Raw genomic sequence first — 21420 nt, 5'->3', positions numbered from 1 at the left:
ATAAGCACTAGGACACAGGGTTTCACGTTCACCTTTTAATTTTTGAATGCCAATACATTGCTTTAACAGAGATTTCACTTTTTTTACATCAACTTTTTTACTCAAGATTTATTCAATAAAGGACTTGAACAATGACATACAGTATATTCTGGCCTGCCAGACATGACAGATGTGGAATATGGTGATGCTGCAAGCCGTTATGTGTTTAAGGGGATAGTGAAAAGGCATTTTTACTCTTACTCTTGAACAACCTGGTACAAACAACTCAAAAATACATGATACTACTATTTCAGCTTCAAATAGTTTTTTAACAGACAACCGGGACTTTAATAGTCTTTAAAGGCACAGCCTCTACTTAAGTCCCTTCTCTTTGTCTGACACGATTAAGCATGCATGTGTAATGTCTCACTTTAATTTTTCTAAAATTGCAGATGCAGAGAGTAGTCCACGAGATTCATATTTAACACCATTTTGTTGACGTAGTACGGAGCCCCTAAAGGGACATGTGAGCGATGCTGTGTCCCAATTTGCATACTACTAGTACTAAATAGAATGCGAAATGAGAATTAGTGTCCCAAATCCTAGTGTGTTGAAAAATGAGTATACCATTACCAAAGATACCCGATAGTATCTGGTCAGAATCCAGTGCAGATCCGTGCACACTCTTAACGGCTAATATAAATGCAGTTTATTTGTCATGATTTGACCGTTTATCAACAAAATGTATGAGACAGATTTCATTGGTGAATTCAAATATGAATTTTAATCGCAAGCAGTTTTGGCGAATTTGTTTCCCCATTCAAAGACATGAGCTGCACTTGCATGCCCGATGTGTTTCAAAGATGGCCGCCGAGTGAAATGACAGTTTGTTATTAAATGGACTTTAAGAAATAAGTATCTAACCTGACGAAAATATATTATTCAATGTGATCCACGTTATATTTCTTCTGCAACATCATTGCGAACTTTTGTAAAGATACATTTGGTCATTTATATTTAAATGCATAATTATGCAAATTGCAAACACACGAGTCTCTCCACATGATGACTGGCAGATCAATGTGGTACTACATTTCTCTCCGAAACGGTAGGAAGTCAAATTAACTTGAATGTGGAGGATTTTAACTTTGACAAGATGATTGACAGGGCAGTTTAAATGGTGTCAGGATGCACATAAGCAACAGAGCATATATACGTAGGCAAATTGGGACATAATGTTAGCGATAATTTTTACTCCCATCTTATATATTTTTTTCCGCCACTAACAGTTATGTCTCTTTAGTTTAGGGGCTCCGTGATACGAAAATTGGAAAGTTCATATTACGTTCACATAGGACAACCGACTGTTTTCGTGAATACTCACCAAAAGGGAAATTTTGCCATAATTTTGTGTGTATTTCTCCGTTCTCAAGTGCGAAATCGGACTGAATTGAGCTCTCTTTCAAGTCATTGCGCTTTTTCAGTTTATGTCTGCTCTTTCTCACAGACGCTTACATTTTTTTACGTTTTATGAGATATGCAGCAAGTGTATGCCAATTTATGTCCCGCCCAGGTAACTTAGATCAGCACGTAACAATTCAAATGTGCCCGACGGAGGACATCTTGGCTAGATAGATCTCTTCCCAAGTTATCGTCTCGTTTTCGTCTGTGAAAAAATGTTGTTGACGAATTAAAGGGATAGTTCATCCAAAACTGAAAATTCGGTCATCATTTACTCACCCTCAGTTGATCCAAACCTGTAGAATGAATTGATTTCTTCTGCTAAACACAAAAGAAGATACCCCTTTGACTTCCACAGTATGAGAGGGTGGTACTGAAGTCAATGGGGCCCATCAAATGTTTGGTTACCGACATTCTTCAAAATATCTTGTGTTCATCAGAAGAAAGAAACTCATACAGGTTTGGAACAACTTGAGGGTGAGTAAATGATAACAGAATTTACATTTTTGGGTGAACTAACCCTTTTAAACTGCTTCATAATTAGCCATTCTATGTATTTTTCCTACTGAATGTTAGAAGACCCAAATCAACAACTAGCCTACACTGCCATTCACATGGTATGAAATAGTTTGTGCCTTTAATGACCTGAATATGTAAAGAAGCAACAGTCAGCTGTTTTTATATGCTTTAAAAGGCCAAAGATGGTTCCATAGAGCACCTTAAAACCATACCCATCTCATAGAGAAAAATGCTGCATTTTGATCTTGCTGTAAAAACTGGAAACACAAAGCTAACAAAAAGAACGCCAGCCAACCAGATTATCACTATTCCCATGATTTCTTTTAGTTCATACTGTAGATAGTTTCACAAGTGTAAATAAAATTGTGATAAAATGACAAACTGTTCCTGAGGCAGATTTTCTTTTCTGTGAAGTTTGGTATAACCATTTGAACAGCTACAAGATCTCAAATACATAAAACCTTTAATTTGATAAAGCACGTTTATGAGATTAGGATTGTCATCATTTTCACAGTATAAAACACCTTTCTAAACATAGAATGTTCTAATATCCCAATGGTGTTTGCTATGTTTTTTAAAATCCTTTTTAGTTAATACACTTCTGCTCTCTCCATGACAGAGATATACAGCTCTAAGTGACTCCAATACACTCGACTGTGATCAGGAATGATACACCAAACTGTGAGTTTCTCTGTGATACATGCTAATTGCACAGTGTTTTTAGACATTTGTTTCTCCCACATATGACTAAATTCCTAAATGCTACAAAAGTAAAACTACTAGCTACTACATGGAGTGAAGGACCCGCTTTGTTTTGTACCAAATCACCACTAATGCCCGCTCAACTTTGATAAGGTACATTAATACTGAACACGCTCAGAAAGTGGAGGCCAAAAATGTGAGACACATTCAAATTGTCATTGTTAATACATGCAACATCAAGCAACTGAAGAGGGTTAAGAAGCCAACTAAGAAAAAAAAAAAAACAGAACGATTCAGTTTAAAGGCTTAAGAAATGCCATGTTTTGAAAGGTTTCTAAATGATAAAAAAAAATACTGTACATGCCTAAAAATTAAAGTAATGAAGTAAAATAAGAATGTCCATAAACAAGTATCAACTTAATTGCCTCTTTCGGTCTAGAAAAGCATTTTTTATGTATTTTTAACAAGATTGTTATTGAATAACGTTACAGGTAGTTAGGAAACCATATTTTTAATGTTTTTGAAAGAAGTCTCGTAATCTCATCAAGCCTGTATTTATTTGATCAAAAATACAGAAAAAAACTATAATATTGTGAAATATTATTACAATTTAAAGTAATGGTTTTCTATTTTAATATACTTTTAAATTATAATTTATTCCTGTGTTGCAACGCTGCATTCATCCACCATTACTTAGGTCTTCAGTGTCACATGATCCTTCAGAAATCATTCTGATATCAGTTATTATCAATGTTTTTTTTTTTTGGAACCTGTGATACTTTTTTCAGGATGCATTGATGAATAAAAGGTTAAAAAGAACAGCATTTATTCAAAATAGAAACCTTTTCTAACAATATAAATCTTCACTATCACTTTTTATCAATTTAACACATCCTCGCTAAATAAAAGAATTAATTTCTTGAAAAAAAAAATGAAATACTGACCCCAAACTTTTGAACGGTATTGTATATTTCTATTTAAAATAAATGCAGTTCTTTTTTTTTTCTTTTTCTTTTTTACTTTTTACTAATCAAAGATTCCTGAAAAAGTATCACAGGTTATAAAAAAGTATTAAGCAGCACAATGTTTCCAGCATTAATAATAAATGAGCATGTGACCCTGGACCACAAAACCAGTCATAAGGGTACATTTTTGAAATTGAGATTTATACATAATCTGAAAGCTGAATAAATAAGCTTTCCATTGATGTATGGTTTGTTAGGATATGACAATATTTGGCAGAGAATCTGAGGGTGCAAAAAAAATCTAAATATTGAGAAAATCGTCTTTAAAGTTGTCCAAATGAAGTCCTTAGCGACGCATATTACTAATAATAATATATTTTATATATATATTTACAGTAGGAAGTTTACAAAAGTTTATCTTCATGGAACATGATCTTTACTTAACATCCTAATGATTTTTGGCATAAAAGAAAAATGGATAATTTTGACCCATGCAATGTATTGTTGGCTATAGCCACAAATATACCCGTGCGACTTATGACTGGTTTTGTGGTCCAGGGTCACATATTAGATTGATTTCTGAAGGATCATGTGACACTGAAGGCTGGAGTAATGATAATGAAAATTCAGCTTTAATCACAGGAATAAATTATATTTTAAAGTATATTAAATTAGAAAACCATTATTTTAAATTGTAATAATATTTCACAATATACATTTTTTTTTCTGTATTTTGATCAAATAAATGTAGTTTTGATAAGCATAAGAGACTTATTACAAAAACTTTAAAAATACTAATATTTCCAAACTTTATATTTGCAGTATACAGCACAAAAAGATTATGGCTGAGCGATTGAAAGTTAAGCAGAATTATAAAATCCATTGCACTTTGTCCATCTATTTTAAATCATAAATCATGTCAGGCATTGTAATCAATACCTTCATTTGGTTCAACTACAAGCTTGTTTTAAAAAGTCCCTCTCTACAGAAGAACCTTTGCATTTGTTTATACATAAATCATGAAATAAATGTTATGTTTGCCAAACACACCAACCATTTCAGTGCAGTACGTTTTTGCTCAGAACTATTGTTCTAAGAAAGATTGGTACACATTGCTACCCAGTAGTTGTCGAGGGGGCGGAAATGAGCGCACCCCCCCCCCACCAAAAAAAAGTAAGTAAGTATGACTTCAGACATAAAGGGCATGCATGCATTAGTTTCTCCCAAAATCATACCAAGAAATCAAACAATTTACACTCAAACATTTCATAAATATGTACAAAACAAGTTCAATAACCCTAAAAGAGTCTGAGAGCAGCAGTATGTACACAGATGTGTCGCCTAAATGGATGAGTGTCAAAGATCAGAAGCGAAAGGTTGCACATCGCTTTGGTTACCTCATTACAGAGCAAGGCTGCTTTTGAATATTTGAACATTTTGGCTGCATTCCCTTTTTTTCCCTCTGCCTTCTCTTGTTGCGTCTCCTCGTGTTGCAGGTTAGACAGCTAAAGCGCTCTCGGGGCATATGCACAGTCACATGGCTTCAGTGTCTGAAGAAAGGGCGTTCTTTGATCTGGATCGGGTGAAAGGTCTTAGGGATCTAGGAGGAGGCTGAGAGAGAGAGATGTGTGAGAATATGTCAAGCGACATGCACACGTCATGTTTACTGTTCACAAATAAACATGATCACAAGATCAGGTCAACATGAGTAAGGATTAAGAACATGTATATTTCTGTGATGTGTCGATCCAAGGAAAGACGAGCAAAACATGTGTCCAACATGTTTTGAGAATGCATGACTGAACGTGCTTTGTGTTTTAGTCAGTTAGCTTGTATTTGTTCGTATAGTCAGGAGTTCAACTCGTCCGCCGGCTTTATTTCATAAAAGAACAAAATGACTGGTACACACATTTAGCTTGAAGTGGAAATAAAGTGCTGGTATTCTCTTGTGCACCTGCTGGCATATGCAAATTGGCATCATAAAAGACAACTTCCGATAGGGTAGACTGACTCTGCTTGCATTCATGTGATTTGTCGAGATCGGAGGTAATTCACATAGTGCCCCCTGGGTAGTAATGAGAGAAACTATAAGGCTGAATCCGAAATCGCCCCCTATAACCTCAAATAGGGCATTATTTGAGGGGACAGCCATTTGTGGTGGTGTCTGAAACCATAGTGGACGTTATCGAGTGCACTCATTCAATCCCACATTGCACTACAATTACGAGTGTACACTCAGCGGCTGTCCGAATTCACTTACTCGTTTTCATTCACTCCTTCAAGTGCTGAATAAGTGGACTAATGTAGAGAATAGTTATGAGGGTTTAGGGGGCGATTTCGGATTCAGCCTAAGGGCTGCATCTGCATACTTCTGCATAGTAGGTGAAAAACAGTATGTGACAAAAGTATGCCCGAATTCACAGTACTCATAAAAGAGTAGGCAAAAAGTATATATTTTTAAGTCACATGACTAAAAGACTGTACTAGCTAGCTTCAGAACTATTAGCTATAGCACATATTAGCATGTTAAAGGTGTCATGAGCTGGCTTTTTTTATTTTTGTATACTGTTGTCGGGGGTCAACTTATGACATTCGTGTGGTTTTTACATTCAGAAACATCATAATGAATAAGTAATAGGCTATTTTCTGCCTTTGGTTTTGAGGCTCTCTGAAAAACGCTCGGCTTTGATGGGCGTGCCACACTGAAGACTTGGAAGTAAACGCCCATGGCTAGGATTGGATAAGATTTGCATATCAAAGCAATAATAAAAACAAACAAACAACACACTGCTGAGTCAGTCCACACCTTAAGCAATGCTCCACTCTTCTCCACAATGGTAACCCAGCGTCATTTAAAATTGTTCTAATAATTCCAATATAATTGAACATTAAACACTATCAAGTCTCCTCCTTTGCTCATCTTGCTCAAAAACACATAAAATAACACTTAATTAACTTTTTTTTTACTCTCCTCGTTAAGTCCCAAGCAAAGCACGCTGGGAATGACCGTTTCAAGCAAAAATCATTTTCGAGTACTTGATTGGTTCACATTCCCCCTAAATAATTTAATCTAGTAGATTGCACATTTAAGAGAATTACATTAATCAAAAGCAAAGAAATCAAGTTTAGAAGAGACACACACAATTTTGTCGCGTGAAACGCAAATAATACGATTGAGTAAATTGGGCAATATGTGTTTTCCCGTTTTTTCAGCGTATGAAGTGCCTTTATAATGTGATATTTTATTAAATTGTAGGACCTGTCAATTACAAGAAATAAATTGTGGGATATAGTCAAGTTTATAACAATTAAAGTATTACAGGAAAGAAGTTTGCAATTGTGAAACATTATAATTATAAATTACAAGAAATAGTAACAATTACAATAAAGTCCCAGTAGTGGGATATACAATTACAACTATAAGAAATAGTCCCAGTTGTGAGAAGTCGAAATTACAAGAATTAAAGTCTAAATTATGTTTTTTTTAAAAGTCACCGTTGTAAGTTGCAATAATAGGAAATAAACTCACAACTACAAGAAATATTCACAACTCTCAGATATAATAACACAATTACAAGAAGTACAAACTTCCTTAAAGGGCTTCTACACACACATATTATTGTTGTGTGTCTGTGTTGTAGATGGTACTCTTGTTCTTTCACACTTCTGTAAAAGGCAGCAGCATGATCTTAACTACAGGAATACTGATATTAATCACAGTGTGACATTTATGGTGCTCTTACAGTCATGATTACAGGATGTCCCCTAGAGTAGCAACAGTGCTCCATTTATAGACAGATTGTCTTACAGTGATCTGATGAACATCAAGGACTTTAGAGATGGCTTTGTAATTCTTCCAATGTACTGTAAGTCACCAATTCTTAATCTTAGGTGTACTGAGATGTCGTTTGTTGTTCAAGGCATTGTTCACATCAGATAATTCGTAGTGGCTCTGACCAACATCTTCAATTAGATGTCATTGGTTTGATTCCAGGTTAGCTGACTCCAGAGTCCAGGTAGCCTCTGTAGAAGTCTTAGTACCTCCAAAATAGGGTTCAACAAATTGTGTTGCATTTTTGGCCGTAAGGCTGGTGGGTCATCTCGCATAGAGCAGGGTTTTTGAAACTGGGGTCTGCTGCAAGGGTGTGCTCAAAGGCTCACGGAAAGTTTGCGAAAAAAATAAAGTTTTTAATATTTTAAATGTGATTTTTATTTCATATAAAATATATGTATAATATGAAATGATTTATATTAAATGTAATATTATTAATCTTTAAAGTTGCTTTCTAAAGACCAGACAGAAATAATGAGATTATTAATGATTATTTTATTCTCTTCATTAGGGCTGCACAATTATGACAAAAATCATAATTGTCGATTATTCCCTTGAAATTGTAATTGCGATTATTAACTACGATTATTCTTTTGCATTAAGCCCCAAAAGTCAAATATACATTGGTTTGTTTCTTTAAATAAGAAAAGTAAATTTATGCATGGTATTATAATGTTATACTAAAAATAAAAATAAAAACAATGGGGGAAAAACTTAAGATAACCCGTAGAAAAAACAACAACACATTAAATAAGTACACAGAATAATATAAGTGGACTTTTTTTTGTAATTGCGATTACATCTTATTGAACGATTACATAATTGTGGCATCCGTAATTGTAATCCCGATTACAAATTCGATTAATTGTGCAGCCCTACTGTTCATAGCCCTAGTTTTAAACGGTAATAACTAAAAATAAAATATAATTTAATATTAATGTTTTATGTACACCATACATCAAACATTAATAGTAGGTTGAAAAAGACACTGAAAATGTAACAATTTAACTATATTCACCTGATAATATAAAATCCAGTTATTTAATTATAATTTTTTTTCTTCATAATACGATGCTTAATATTTTTTCCCCCTCACATAGTATAGACAAGTCTTTATATATGCATAAACTGCTAATAATTGCTAACAAATACCAACACAAATGTTTGTCAGCTAAGTAAATTCTAGAATGTTAAAAACTGACCTTTTGGGAGAACAAGGCTTATATTTATGTGATTAGCTTGTGTAAGTGTGTCTTTCTCCCATCACAGAGTCTCGAGTCATCTTTCCTTGCCACGTCTCTCCTATGACTCACCGCAGACGAATGCTAACCGTGACCTGAGATGAGAGTGTCATGCCTGCTACAGACTGTGCGATTTCAGCAATCCTATAAGATCATTACAGATCACACTGTGTTACATGGATCTAATAAACTTAGTATGCAGACTGTATGATGATGACACTTATTGAACCGTAGGCTACAATGCAAGTTAGTATAGAAGAATAAACACCATCAATGTGCTGGTGGTAAACAAGTAGAGCAAAATCAATCACACTTTGGCAGTTGTGGTTTTTATGTGCACTGAAAAAAAGTAGGGCTGTCAAAAGATTAATCGCGATTAATCGCATCCAAAATAAAAGTTTGTGTTTACATAATATATGTGTGTGTACTCTGTTAATTATTATTTATATATAAATACACACACAAGCATGTATATATTTAAGAAAAAAATATTATTTTTGTATATAAAACATTTATATTTATATAAATTATAGATTATATAAATGTATATACAGTATATACATGCAAATATTTCTTAAATATATACATGTGTGTGTGTGTGTATTTATATATAAATAATAATTAACAGAGTACACACACATATATTATGTAAACACAAACTTTTATTTTGGATGCGATTAATCGCGATTAATCTTTTGACAGCCCTAAAAAAAAGTGGAAGGAAAGGAAGTGAAAGAGGAGAATATGGATGCAGTCATGGACAGGAAAAGGAGGCCAACTTGGTATACCAGTTTTGCAAATGGAGCTTGAGGTTAGTAGTTTTAAGTTTTAGCACCATGTCACATTGATCAATACGCCATTTCATGTTGCATTTTTATTGACTAGTCAGTTAGACATAGGTCGTAGCAGCAAACACACTGCGACATGATCATGCTACATTTTTGACACTATCAGAAAATGATCGCAGGCTATCTTTGGTCGCAAAGATTGTGACAACGGCAGTCTTTAATCCTCTCTCACTGTACGACGTAGGACCGCCGTTTAGGAACCACAACCACAGAAATTGCCACGATTAGTCATCTTTGGCCTGGGAAAGCCCAAAACCGCACATTGTATGATTTTGGCTGGGTGTCCCAGACGAAAGATTGCCATTGTGAAACAATCGTGGCAATTTCTGTGATCATGGCTCCTAATCGGTGTTCCTATGTTGTACAGTGAGAGAGGTTCAAAGATGGCCGTTGTCACAATCTTAAAACTGCTTACCTCAAGCTCTTTTCCCTTCCTCTTTCACTGCATCCTCTTCAGCACAAATAAAAACTAGAACTGCCAAAGTGTGGTTCATCATAGTCTTTTTGTTTACCACTAGCACATGCTGAATGTGTACAGTCTATATTCATGTCGTACCCAAATTTAAAGCTCCCATGACATGAAATTTTCAATTTATGAGGTTTTTTAACATTAATATGAGTTCCCCTAGCCTCTTTATATTGTTCGGAGCTGTGAATCACACGTCGCGGGTGTACCTGCACACTTGCCCAAACTGCCGTTATAATGAATGGCGCTGTTATGCTGCACAATGAAGCTCTAACTGTATTCCTGTCGATGTCGTGTTTGCTGTTAGTTGTGGTGAAAGCATTTTGTGAGAGAAAACGCGCTGCAATGACGAGATCACTGCATTCACGCGATCAACAGACTGCATGTCTACTCAATGCTCATCACTGCAGCCTTTCATGTGATGGGAAAAGATATAAAAATAATGCGATAATCAACACTTTGACGATTCGTTCATCTCAACGGCTGTGATGGTAAAAAAAGTAGTAAAAGTATTCGAGAGGGGTTCCACATGTTACACAATTCGTAGAATAAGGAGGAAGACGACAGGGTCGCGTGACTGGGACTCACTTGTGTTTATTCATAACTCTCAGATACAAACAAAATAAACTCAAGCTCACAGCGCTCTCAAGTTAACAACTCTGTACTATAAAACTTTCTCAGCAAACTTTCTCCAGCTCTCCGTCTCTCTGGTCCACATGCAGTCCGTCTCTCTCTCTCTGGCAACGCTTGCAGATCTTGCTAAATCACGCCCCCTCCGCCACATAATCTAATACTAATTTCAAATGCAAAGATGTCAGCCAATCACAACAGTGGGCGTTTACACTGAAGTCTCACAGCAGACACGCCCCTTGAAATAGAGCTTTCAAGCCAGAGGGCTAATATCAGTATAGAAAAAATGCTTTTTATTTCTAAATTAGGACATATTTTGATGTAAAAACCATACTAACAATATAAGTACACCTCAGGAAACATTATAAAATAATTAAAAAATCCATGCCATGGGACCTTTAATAGATCCATGTCGCACAGTGTGATTTCTAATGATCCTATAGGATTGCTAAAATCGTGCAGTGTATCCTGGGCTTTAGACTCGCTCAGTTGAACAGCAGCACTGCTTGGTGATTGTGCTGGTTAGTCACAACACAGCAAACAGCCATGTCTCTCCTCACTGTAAACAAATGCTAACTGTGACCTGAGGTAAGAGTGTTAGACTCACTCAGTTCACTCTTGCTGGTAGACCACAGCGTTGGTTAGTGATTGAGCAGGTTAGTCACAACATGGCTAACAGAGCCCCAGTGCAGCCAGGCAAGTCAAAAGCTAGCCATCAGAAAGCAGGGGTACCTCAGGGGCACGCCTCTTAAATCTGAGTTGGAGTGAAGCAGATGAGGCAAATTCCTCCTCCTGGGGCTCCTCTGAGTCTACAGGTGGGGGTGCGGATTTATCCTGGAAGGACTCGGCTAGGAAAAGCAGTGGAGTCGTGGGCTCCGGTTGAGGCAAAGTGGGCTGCGATGGGGTCGAGGTGGGTGTGGGAGTCAGCGGGCCAGGAGGCTCCACGTTCAACATCTCATATTCGGTCATGTCAAAATCATGGCCTGTACCATGACAATCAAAACAAAGACTTCACTTAAACTTTGAATATATACCAAAAATTGATGCACCTCTTGATGGAAATAAATGTTGTGATGTTATTTCCATCAAGAGGTGCATCCATTTTTGGTAAAGATCTTGTATTGACAATGCAACACTGTAAAGTCTCCTCCAGCCCATCCCAAAGACTTTCAATGAAAGTCCCAACCATTCTTTCACAATTTGAGCCTGATGCATTTTGACATTTTCATCCTGTATTATGGCCATGATGTGTCTTCCTACATGTAGGGCCCTATGAAATCCGTTTTATTTTTTCCCAAATTCCATTTTATTTTTTCCCAAATTCCGTTTTTTCCGTTTTAATTTTTGGGAATTCAGTTTTTTTTACCCTTAACTATTATTTTAGTCGTAAAAAGAGTGTTTTTAATGTTAATATAATAGAACATAAAACATAAAATATGAATGACCTTAAATTTATTGAGGTAACAAACATCACATTTACTTTTCAGGACAAATACTGCAACATAATACTGCACTCTAAGCACTTCAAGTCACAACTAGATATTAGTGCTGTGAATTGATAATAAAAAAAAAAGAATTAATCACATTTTTTTCTGTAATTAATCATGATTAATTGCAATTAAAAACATTGGAGTTTTTTATATTTTGATATTGTAATAATTCCAGTTACTCTCCAAATTAATTTAGAAACAATTTAAAGACAGTATATTTTAAATGTGTGTTGTAATGGCATCTTTTTATGAATGAAGGCCAGTATCACTGATATTAATGTCTATATGAAACATTGATGACGTTACATTACAGTATAACCGAAAGCTACCAATTTCAACATTTATTAGGCTTTAAAAAAACTTTTAACTTTTAATTTAATTGAACTTAAAACAATCTTTACATAAATCTATTATAATAAATGTTATATTTGCCTGTGGCCTTCCCTCTCAGACATAGTCTACACAGAAATTGAATAAAGTTATCAACACCTTTCTTAACTGCATAAATAATAAGTGAAATATAGATTAATCATCATTAAAGCTACAATCTTCTGTTCCCGTTGTTCTTTGAACATTAATGACAGACATTATCAGTGCTACTGTCACTTTAAGAGCTACCCCAGCCAAACATGATGTGGATAATGCTGCCTTCACGTGCTATCGGAAATTTGATGATTCCGACTTCTGAAGTCGTGATTACGAGCGCATTGCATTCAAGTTTCAAAATGTGAGGGCGTTCATGTGCAATGTTTACCTAGGAAACTTGTATATTACGATAATTCCGAGAGCACGTGAAGGCAGCATAAGACGCGCTGACCCGCGCATCTCATTTCCTCTCAAGTTCATTTAAGGCATTATTTCCCATACAGTTCATTAAAGTGCATTAAAAACAAGGCAAAATACAGCAAGCACTCCCCGAGGGAACTGCTCGGCTCGGTACTGAGGGCTTATCGTTGAGTTTCTTAACTTTTTCGCCGACGAAAGCAGAGCCGTGGAGCCGCTTCGCCATACTTTCAGTGATTTGAAGGGGGAGCTGAAATGACGGGAGGGGTTGTGTTGCCCAAATTTGCTTCCCCCGGTCTGCATTTCCCCAGACATACGTTCTTCTCCCACACAAAACCGCATTTCATTCCAAATATGTCAAATTCCGGGAAATTCCGCGTTAACAATAGATTCCGCGTTAATATGCCAATTCCGCGATTCCGTCCGCGATTCGGTGATCGCGGAAATCATAGGGCCCTATACATGGTTGTTTAAGAAATAAAATGCTACACACTCCATCAATCAGGGTTAGAAGAACTGTTGACAAACGTACATAAGAATCACCGCAATAATGATCCAATCATAGACTCTTAAGCATTTGCCTATTTAAATCCAAACAGTGACTTTTTGTTTGGCCGGGGGAGTGTATATTTTATTATGGAAGACTCGAAAATCACGTAAAGCTGACAGAAACTGTTGAGTCACCATAGTTAGTTTTGACACTGTGTGAAAGACAGAGATGCTAACAAATGATTGATGAGGTGGACAATATATTCCCTGTTCCTCAGGAAAGCGATTCTTATACATTTAGCTGTTCCTGAAAAAAGATTCTCACATCTATAACTGGAATAGAAAAGGCCCGTTTATCCCTAGCTAATCATTTCCAGTACTAGGAGAACAGATAAATATATATAAACTGAAAATGAATAATCAATAAAATGAAAACTAGATACTTGTATTATAGCGCTTTTCCACTGCATGGTACGGCTCGTTGCGTCTCACTTTTGGGGGGTTTCTTACCAAGTACCTGGTACTTTTTTTAGTACCACCTCGGTTGAGGTTCCAAGCGAGCTGTACCAATACTAAAATGTGACGTGTAAACACTGCATGGTCACTGATTGGTCAGAGAGAATCGTCACTATCAGCATCATTGGATTTGCGACACGAGACCCCAAACACCCTAGATTCAGCCACCACAGTATCATTTGTTCGCAAAACTTTTTTTAAACGACTTGCTTTAAAGCAAACGAGAAAAAAATGAGATTTGAGAGCTAGAGTGGAAGTGAAGATTTCAGTTGTATAGGTACTTTTCTGGTAAAACATTTTTTGGAGCAAATACGGACCTTAATCATGCACTTTAATTGCATGGAATATTCTGCCGAATTTCTCTTTTAGAGTCTGAAACATGACGTTGAATGTTTTTTGGATGAACTATCCCTTTAAGAGAAAACAACATAACTTGTCTACGATACTTTCACTGAATCACAGTAATGTGTAACAGAAGTAGGTGAAGAATAGAGAGCAATAAACAATTTCAAACATTTACCTAGGACAGTGGCAGGGCTACAGCGCTCAGGTTAAAGATTAATTACACGTAAGGGATGATTGAGAGAAGCAGCTGAACCAAACAGGATTAGCAGAAATCTGATTGGCTGATAGTAGGATCTTCTTCAAAGGGTTAAGAGAATTGGCTCTGCATTGCTTACCCTTGCTGTAACCTGTCTCTGATTTGCTGCGCATCATGGTGCGTGTTCTTTGCTGCGCGGCTGCAGGTTGAGTGGTTACAGAACTTGCATTCTTAGCCTGGCCCTCTGCCTGGAAAGATGACAGGTCCTGCATGCTGAAACTGCGAAGTCGCTCGGAGAGAACGCCTTGGCCCTGGATCGAGAACATGGAGAGTCAGATGGAACCCCTTAAGAACGTCTAAATACTGTCATGCTGTGAACTAGACTCTCATCAACCATCTGTTTTGTTTGTACAACATGAGCAGTATTGAAGTTTTGTTTATCTGGTCTGTTTAAATTACGTTAAGGAATAAATATAGTAAATATACACTTCAAAAGAAACGCATATTATATAAAACTAAACTGGCATACGTTAATGTGTATTGTCTCTGATGAAGAGCCACTGGGCTCGAAACGTCACCTGTGGTGAGAACATCAAATAAATATTTTTGGACTGTGAGTATGGTGTGCCAACTTTTCCTTCCTTTTTAAAAAAAAATATTGTGGCTGAGCACCTTCATTGAGCTCTTCAGCCCGTTAGATATGTGCACTTTGTGTTAAATCTTCATATGTTAAAATGTACCCAAAAGTGATGATACTTTGAAGCAATAAATACCATGTTCTTTGGAACTATTGGGTAAACTATTATCTAACATAACATGCCCTGCCTATCGAACTATATCAAACCCAAACACCAATTTTGACATCTTTTAAACTGATATTCAATTCATTATAGATGTGCAACCCACATGATTTTTCCCTGTTAAAAAAAAAAGTAAAAAATGTTACATTCAATAAAATTGTGACACCTAATAAGTAACATCATTTGGACCAATTATTTCAGTTTTTACATGAATTGTAGTGTTGACTGCATTCACCATGATCAACTATTCAACCCAACCAGCGTTATTGTAAAAAGAAATGATCAAATATATATATTTTTGGTAGCACTTTAGTTTAGGGTCTAATTCTCACTATGAACTAGTTGCTTATTAGCTTGCATATTACTAGGATATTGTCTGTTTATTAGTACTTATAAAGCACATATTAATGCCTTATTCTGCATGACCATATTCTACCTCCTTTAATCTGACCCAATATCTAAACTCAACAACTACCTTACTGACTATTAGTAAAAAGTAACAAGGAGTTAATTGAGGCAAGAGTCTTAGTTAATAGTGAGAATCGGTAACCCGGTAAATCCCTAAACTAAAGTGTGACCATATTTTTTTTTATTATATTTTTATAATCTATTGAAAATATAATTTTATCAATATATACAACATTGCCCAATGCCATTTTGTCTCAAAGAAGCTAGCCTCTAAGTCACAGAGTTATTTAAGCTACATTTGCAACCTTCACTTATAAATTTATGTAACATTTTATTTTACAGTAATTGCTATGTTACATTCAGTTATTATAGTAATAACTATAAGTTATACATAATTACATGCAACTAACCCCAAACCAAATCCTAATCCTATAGTAAGTACTAAATGTATAATTACAGTGTAACAAACATAACAACATAAAGTAGGCCCTATAACCTCATTTTTCTCTGTTTGTTTATTTTTTTAAATTTATGTACACATTTATGTTCATTTATTGTTTATTGCTAGACAATAAAGAAACCGCACAAACCTATATTCAGAATTTTGGCTTAAAGCCTTTTCATGGAAAGTGTCATTTCCTCTAACAAGGTGAGAGTATTAGATTACTACCTTTGTGGCAGCCATTACTGCAGCCGTCGCTGCCACATTCAGGCCTTTCCTTCCAAAATGCACCAGGGTGTCGTAGCTTTTATCTTTTGCTTGGCAAAGGTATTCATCGATGTCCTGAGAGAGAGTCATAAAGATTATGACATTCATTTCATTGTACACTTTCAGATTAGCATCATGTTTTACTTTCTATGAGCAAAAGAACACTTGAATAGTTTTCTCTTTGTTATCCTTCATTCTCTTTGTTTGTCAAATACATTTGGACTTAGTTTGTCCTTCTGACGCATTTCCTGCCCCAGTAATAAAGAGCAGAGAAAAGACTGTGGAAAATCACAGAACCATTTCCTTATACTGCTCATCCTCGGTCAACCCAGGAAAAAAGAGTCAAACGTGCACTTCCTCCCCGACTCTAACAATTCAGTTTCTTACCATTAAACTGTTGAGATTCTCCAACAGCTGTTAAGGATGATGCTTGCTAGTTTGTTTATCATTTAGAAGAATAGAAATGCTTTAATAAGTACATTTTGTATTAATATGAAATGTATTAGTGAAAGTTCTAAAGTGTCTTTGGATATTTTTTTCAGCCTAGTGAGGGTACAAATAAATAGATCGTCACAAAAGAAAAAGAACAGTGAACGGATCACATCAAATCCAGTACCTTCTCCTTAGAGGACAGTGTAGGGTGGACAAATTTTCTATACAGCACACTGGATCCCTTTGTGTACGGGGAAAGTAACCACACGACAAAGGCCATTTTGAGCTCATAGTAGAATGGGAGCCTTCAAAACACAATAAAAGACAATAAAACACAATCATATGCTCATGTGTCATGCTGGTTAACGCCCACATCAAACTGCCATTTACATCAGCAGAAATAAAAATATGAGTAATTCCTAACAATAGGTAATGACAAAAGCAATGGCGTATGTACTCACCAGCACAAAAAGATGTCAGTAATCACTTCAACTGTAGTAAAAAGTGCAAATATTATCCAGTACATCATCCATTTCACCTGTTTGAAAAAGAAAAACAAAAGTTTACAGAATCAGCAGAAAAAAAAAAGTTAATAAGCTCAACTGATGGAAACATATCTGAACTGTACTTACATATTCTCTCACATCTTTTGATTTAACCGCTTTATATGAGGAGTATGCCGGGTAAAGGGTACCAAAAATGAGCCTGTGAAAAACACAACAAACAAGATAAATAAGTGGAAAACAGATAGAAAAGAACAGCTGTATTTTTCATCGGCAAGTTGTAATTTGTCACATTAGGTCTCGTTATGTTTGTGTTTGAGTTGGACTTTTAGGGTAAGTTTACATGACAACAATATAGTACTAAAAACGGTGAAGTGGTTCCTTTGCGTTATTCACGTACAGGCGACTGCGTTGTCAAAACAATCCCAATTACTTGTTGTTGCATGTTACTTTATGATGATTGAAATCGAGAAATGGCCTTAAACAATTAGGCTACTAAATAAACTGCAAAATGTTACGTTTTTTAATATATGCACGGATTGATTATGACTGAGCTGCACGAGCTCGCGGCGCCATTGGTTGAACACTATTAGCTTGTTAGCCAGGATTCAAAGTGCGAGAAAAATCGGTGCTGAAACTGTGCTACTCATCAGTTGCCAGGTAACCTATTTATGAATGGATGGATTTGAGAATGTGATATTTAGTGCGATTATCTTATCTGACGTGCAGGATGTTTTGGACGGAGTACAGCACAGCTTCCAGTTTCTGAGTAAACGCTTCTCTGCAAGTGCTATATGTTTGAGTCGCGCAAAATTCTCATTTGGGAATGCAACATGTAATGAGAATCATTTATAAATCTGTTGTTGCCAACAGAAAGAAGCACTAAGGTGTTGCTGTGTGTTTCCACCAAAATATGTCTCTTCTGCTCACCAAGGCTGCATTTATTTGTTTAAAAAAATACAGTAAAAAGAGTTATATTGTGAAATATCATTGCAAGTTAACAGTTGTGTAAAATTGGTTTTTTTTTTTTTTTTTTTTTTTTTAAAGCTTTCCATTTCAAATGAATGCTGTTCTTTTGAACCTTCTATTCATCAGAGAATCCTGGGGGGAAAATTGTGAGCACATTCAGCATTAGAGACTTATTTTGAAAAAAATCGTGCATATCGTACTGTAAGACTTTGAATATCAAAATGTAAATTACTCTTGTGGGTTTGCTACTGTTACAATTAAAAACCATACAAGGGTAAGAACATGACGGCAGACATGATGTAAGCAACACCGCTACAACTAATAAAATTGATAATGGGTGTGTGAATTATCAAGAACTGACAATAGTCAATGGTGGTACCAAGGGGCCCCCAAATAAAATTCTGCTTAGGGCCCCATAAAGGCTTGGGCCGGCCCTTACTATAAGCCTATAGACTGAACACATGATGTCACCGTTTTCACAAATTCACTTTTTTTGTAGTTTACACGGAGACAATGAAGGTGTTGTTTTCAAAAACTCACATGTTGAATCCTGTTTTCAAAAGTCTGCGTTTTAGGCCCCCATTGTCGTATAAATGAATTGCCAAAATGCATACAATTTTCCGTTTTTAGTTGAAAACCTGTGGCTGCACACACATCCTGCTCTATTTCATTTTTACTGCAACCGCTCTGTGAAATCATTAGTTTTATATTTTGTATTTGAAATATTTTAAGTAATGGCTGCCACAAAGGTAGTAATCTAATACTCTCACCTTGTTAGAGGAAATTACACTTTCCATGAAAAGAGTACAAAGGCTTTAAGCCAAAATTCTGAATATAGGTTTGTGTGGTTTCTTTATTGTCTAGCAACAATAAATGAACATAAATATGTACATAAATTAAAATGTCCGACTATGGTAGTCAATGGGGGGCGAGATCTGCTTGGTTATAAATATTCTTCCAAATATCTTCCTTTGTGTACAGCAGAACAAAGACATATACAGGTTTGGAACAACTTAAGGGTGACTAAATGATGACAGATTGGGCGAACTATCCCTTTGTGTTTCCCCCCCTGGGCAATAATGGTGAATTATTGGTATTCAAAAAGACACACATTTTGAGAAAATATTCACTGGAATAAGGAGTGAGACAACTATCCCCAATCTCCCCTACCAGAAAATTCATCAAAATGACATCATTGCTTGTATTACCTAATTTGCGCATGTAGATCTCTTCAGAATAACATGTTTTTAAGTTAGGTTTATTATGACAATAGTATTACGTGATTATAACAATATTGCAAAAATTACATAACAATAGCCACTTATAATTCCCATCTAGGTCCACTTCCCAGAAAGGAAACCGCTCCACTCCCTTTCCATTATTGATATTTGAGATAACCTCCCTTTAGTAGGCCTGGAGCCTCGTTTACTCAAACCCAGAATATATTTCTTGCAATTCTTGCCCATTGTAGCGCGTAAACAGGCGACAGAACTGAACGACCCCGTTTATATTCCAGGTTTACATTCTACATGCTTGATATAAATAGACCCGACAAGTGAATGCTCGTCAAGGGCGCAAAGAAAACACCAGAAGGCAATGGGACCAAACGAATAGCGTTATAGGTTAAACTGGTGAAGTGCTAGATAGCCAAAAGAAGTGCCATGCACCTGTGTTTAAGCATTTGAGTTTAGCACTATTCCAGTGTCCTCTCTTTCTCTCAACCAACCAGCCCAGCAACAGCTGCGAATCTGACCCGATCAAATGACCGACCCACAAACCCAAACCAGAGTCACTCCTGACCGTCAGGGACCCACAAAACAAAACATGCCGACTAAATAGAGCACACAGCAGACTATCTAGGGCACAAAACATAGGTTTGTTGCGTTTGTCGTCTATTTTTAGACTCTTCACACAGCTAGTTTACTACACAAGTTTTGGCATGTGCAATGTCATCGGATAGTGCGATCTAAAATGAATTGAACAGCTATTTAGAGATTTCGCACACACAGCAAGACTGAAGCGCTATATATTTACGTGGAATAAACTGACACGCGCACTTAAAATCGCTAGTGTTAAGTCAATTATGGCGATAATTAAAATAAAGTAGCCTAAACGCCGCACATTAGTGGTCATCAGCTGGTTGACCATCCCATTGTCTTTCTATTACACATCAAAGACCTGCTCGATTCCAAACAACAGATTCAACGTTTCGCATTTTCTCTAAATTCTAGATCCCGCAATTTAACCAAGAGTTAAATATAACGAGCTAAAACTGTTTTTATATGCTGCATAATTCACCGTGTCACTTGGTGTCAGATTCTCATTTAGGAGAATCATATCCCTTAGCTTGCAAGTGTAGGCTACAGTAGCCTTTGTAATAGCCTATCAACATGTAAACAAAATAATCAAAATAATCAGGGCGAATCTGTCCTGATACATAACCATACGTGATTCCATTCTGCTTAGAATTAAGAGGTGCCCTAGAAACCCTTGCATTATCGCATCCACACAAAAAAAACTGGAAAGCTGGAAAACAACATATTCATATAAAGATTACGCATTATCATGAATCCCATGGAAGATGCCTTAGAAGAGCAGAATGAAGACTTACACCACAAGCCTAGAAATAATCCAGGAGACCATTGCGCTGAGAGCGGCGTGTTGTCAGCAGGGAGGAGTTTCCTTCGAGACTGTTGTCGGCATTTATCGTTTGACAGACGCGTCGGCGCAGGCGCTCTGATCCGAACATGTGGCTTACAGATAATGGGCAAAAATAACAACAACTAATACGACCCAAAATAGATATATATTAAGTAACATTGGTGAAAAAAAGGTCTACCAACACACACACACACACACACACACACACACACACACACACACACACACACACACACACACACACACACACACACACACACACACACACACACACACACACACACACACACACACACACACACACACACACACACACACACACACACACACACACACACACACACACACACACTATCACACACACACACACACACACACACACACACACTATCTCACTCACTCACTCACACACACACACACACACACACACACACACACACACACACACACACACACACACACACACACACACACAC

At 36.4% G+C, this 21420-nt stretch overlaps 1 protein-coding gene across 1 annotated transcript; it reads right to left on the bottom strand.

Annotated features, from left to right (window-relative positions):
* Positions 1 to 23: 23 nt before the first annotated feature.
* Positions 24 to 21004, bottom strand: reep1 (receptor accessory protein 1). The gene is made up of 9 exons (XM_079833505.1): positions 20895 to 21004; positions 17444 to 17516; positions 17273 to 17349; positions 16996 to 17116; positions 16341 to 16454; positions 14602 to 14773; positions 11376 to 11626; positions 4225 to 5237; positions 24 to 3780 (listed from the first exon to the last, which is right to left on the bottom strand). Exons 1-8 carry the CDS (start codon positions 20924 to 20926, stop codon positions 5160 to 5162), a joined length of 918 nt encoding a protein of 305 aa, XP_079689631.1. The 5' UTR covers positions 20927 to 21004; the 3' UTR covers positions 24 to 3780; positions 4225 to 5159.
* Positions 21005 to 21420: the final 416 nt, after the last annotated feature.

This window comes from Gobio gobio (genome assembly GCF_949357685.1).
Source record: "Gobio gobio genome assembly, chromosome: 13".
In the NCBI taxonomy this organism is placed as follows: Eukaryota; Metazoa; Chordata; class Actinopteri; order Cypriniformes; family Gobionidae; genus Gobio; species Gobio gobio.
The sequence above is the reverse complement of the archived record's forward strand: the minus strand, read 5'-3'. Positions and strand labels throughout refer to the sequence as shown.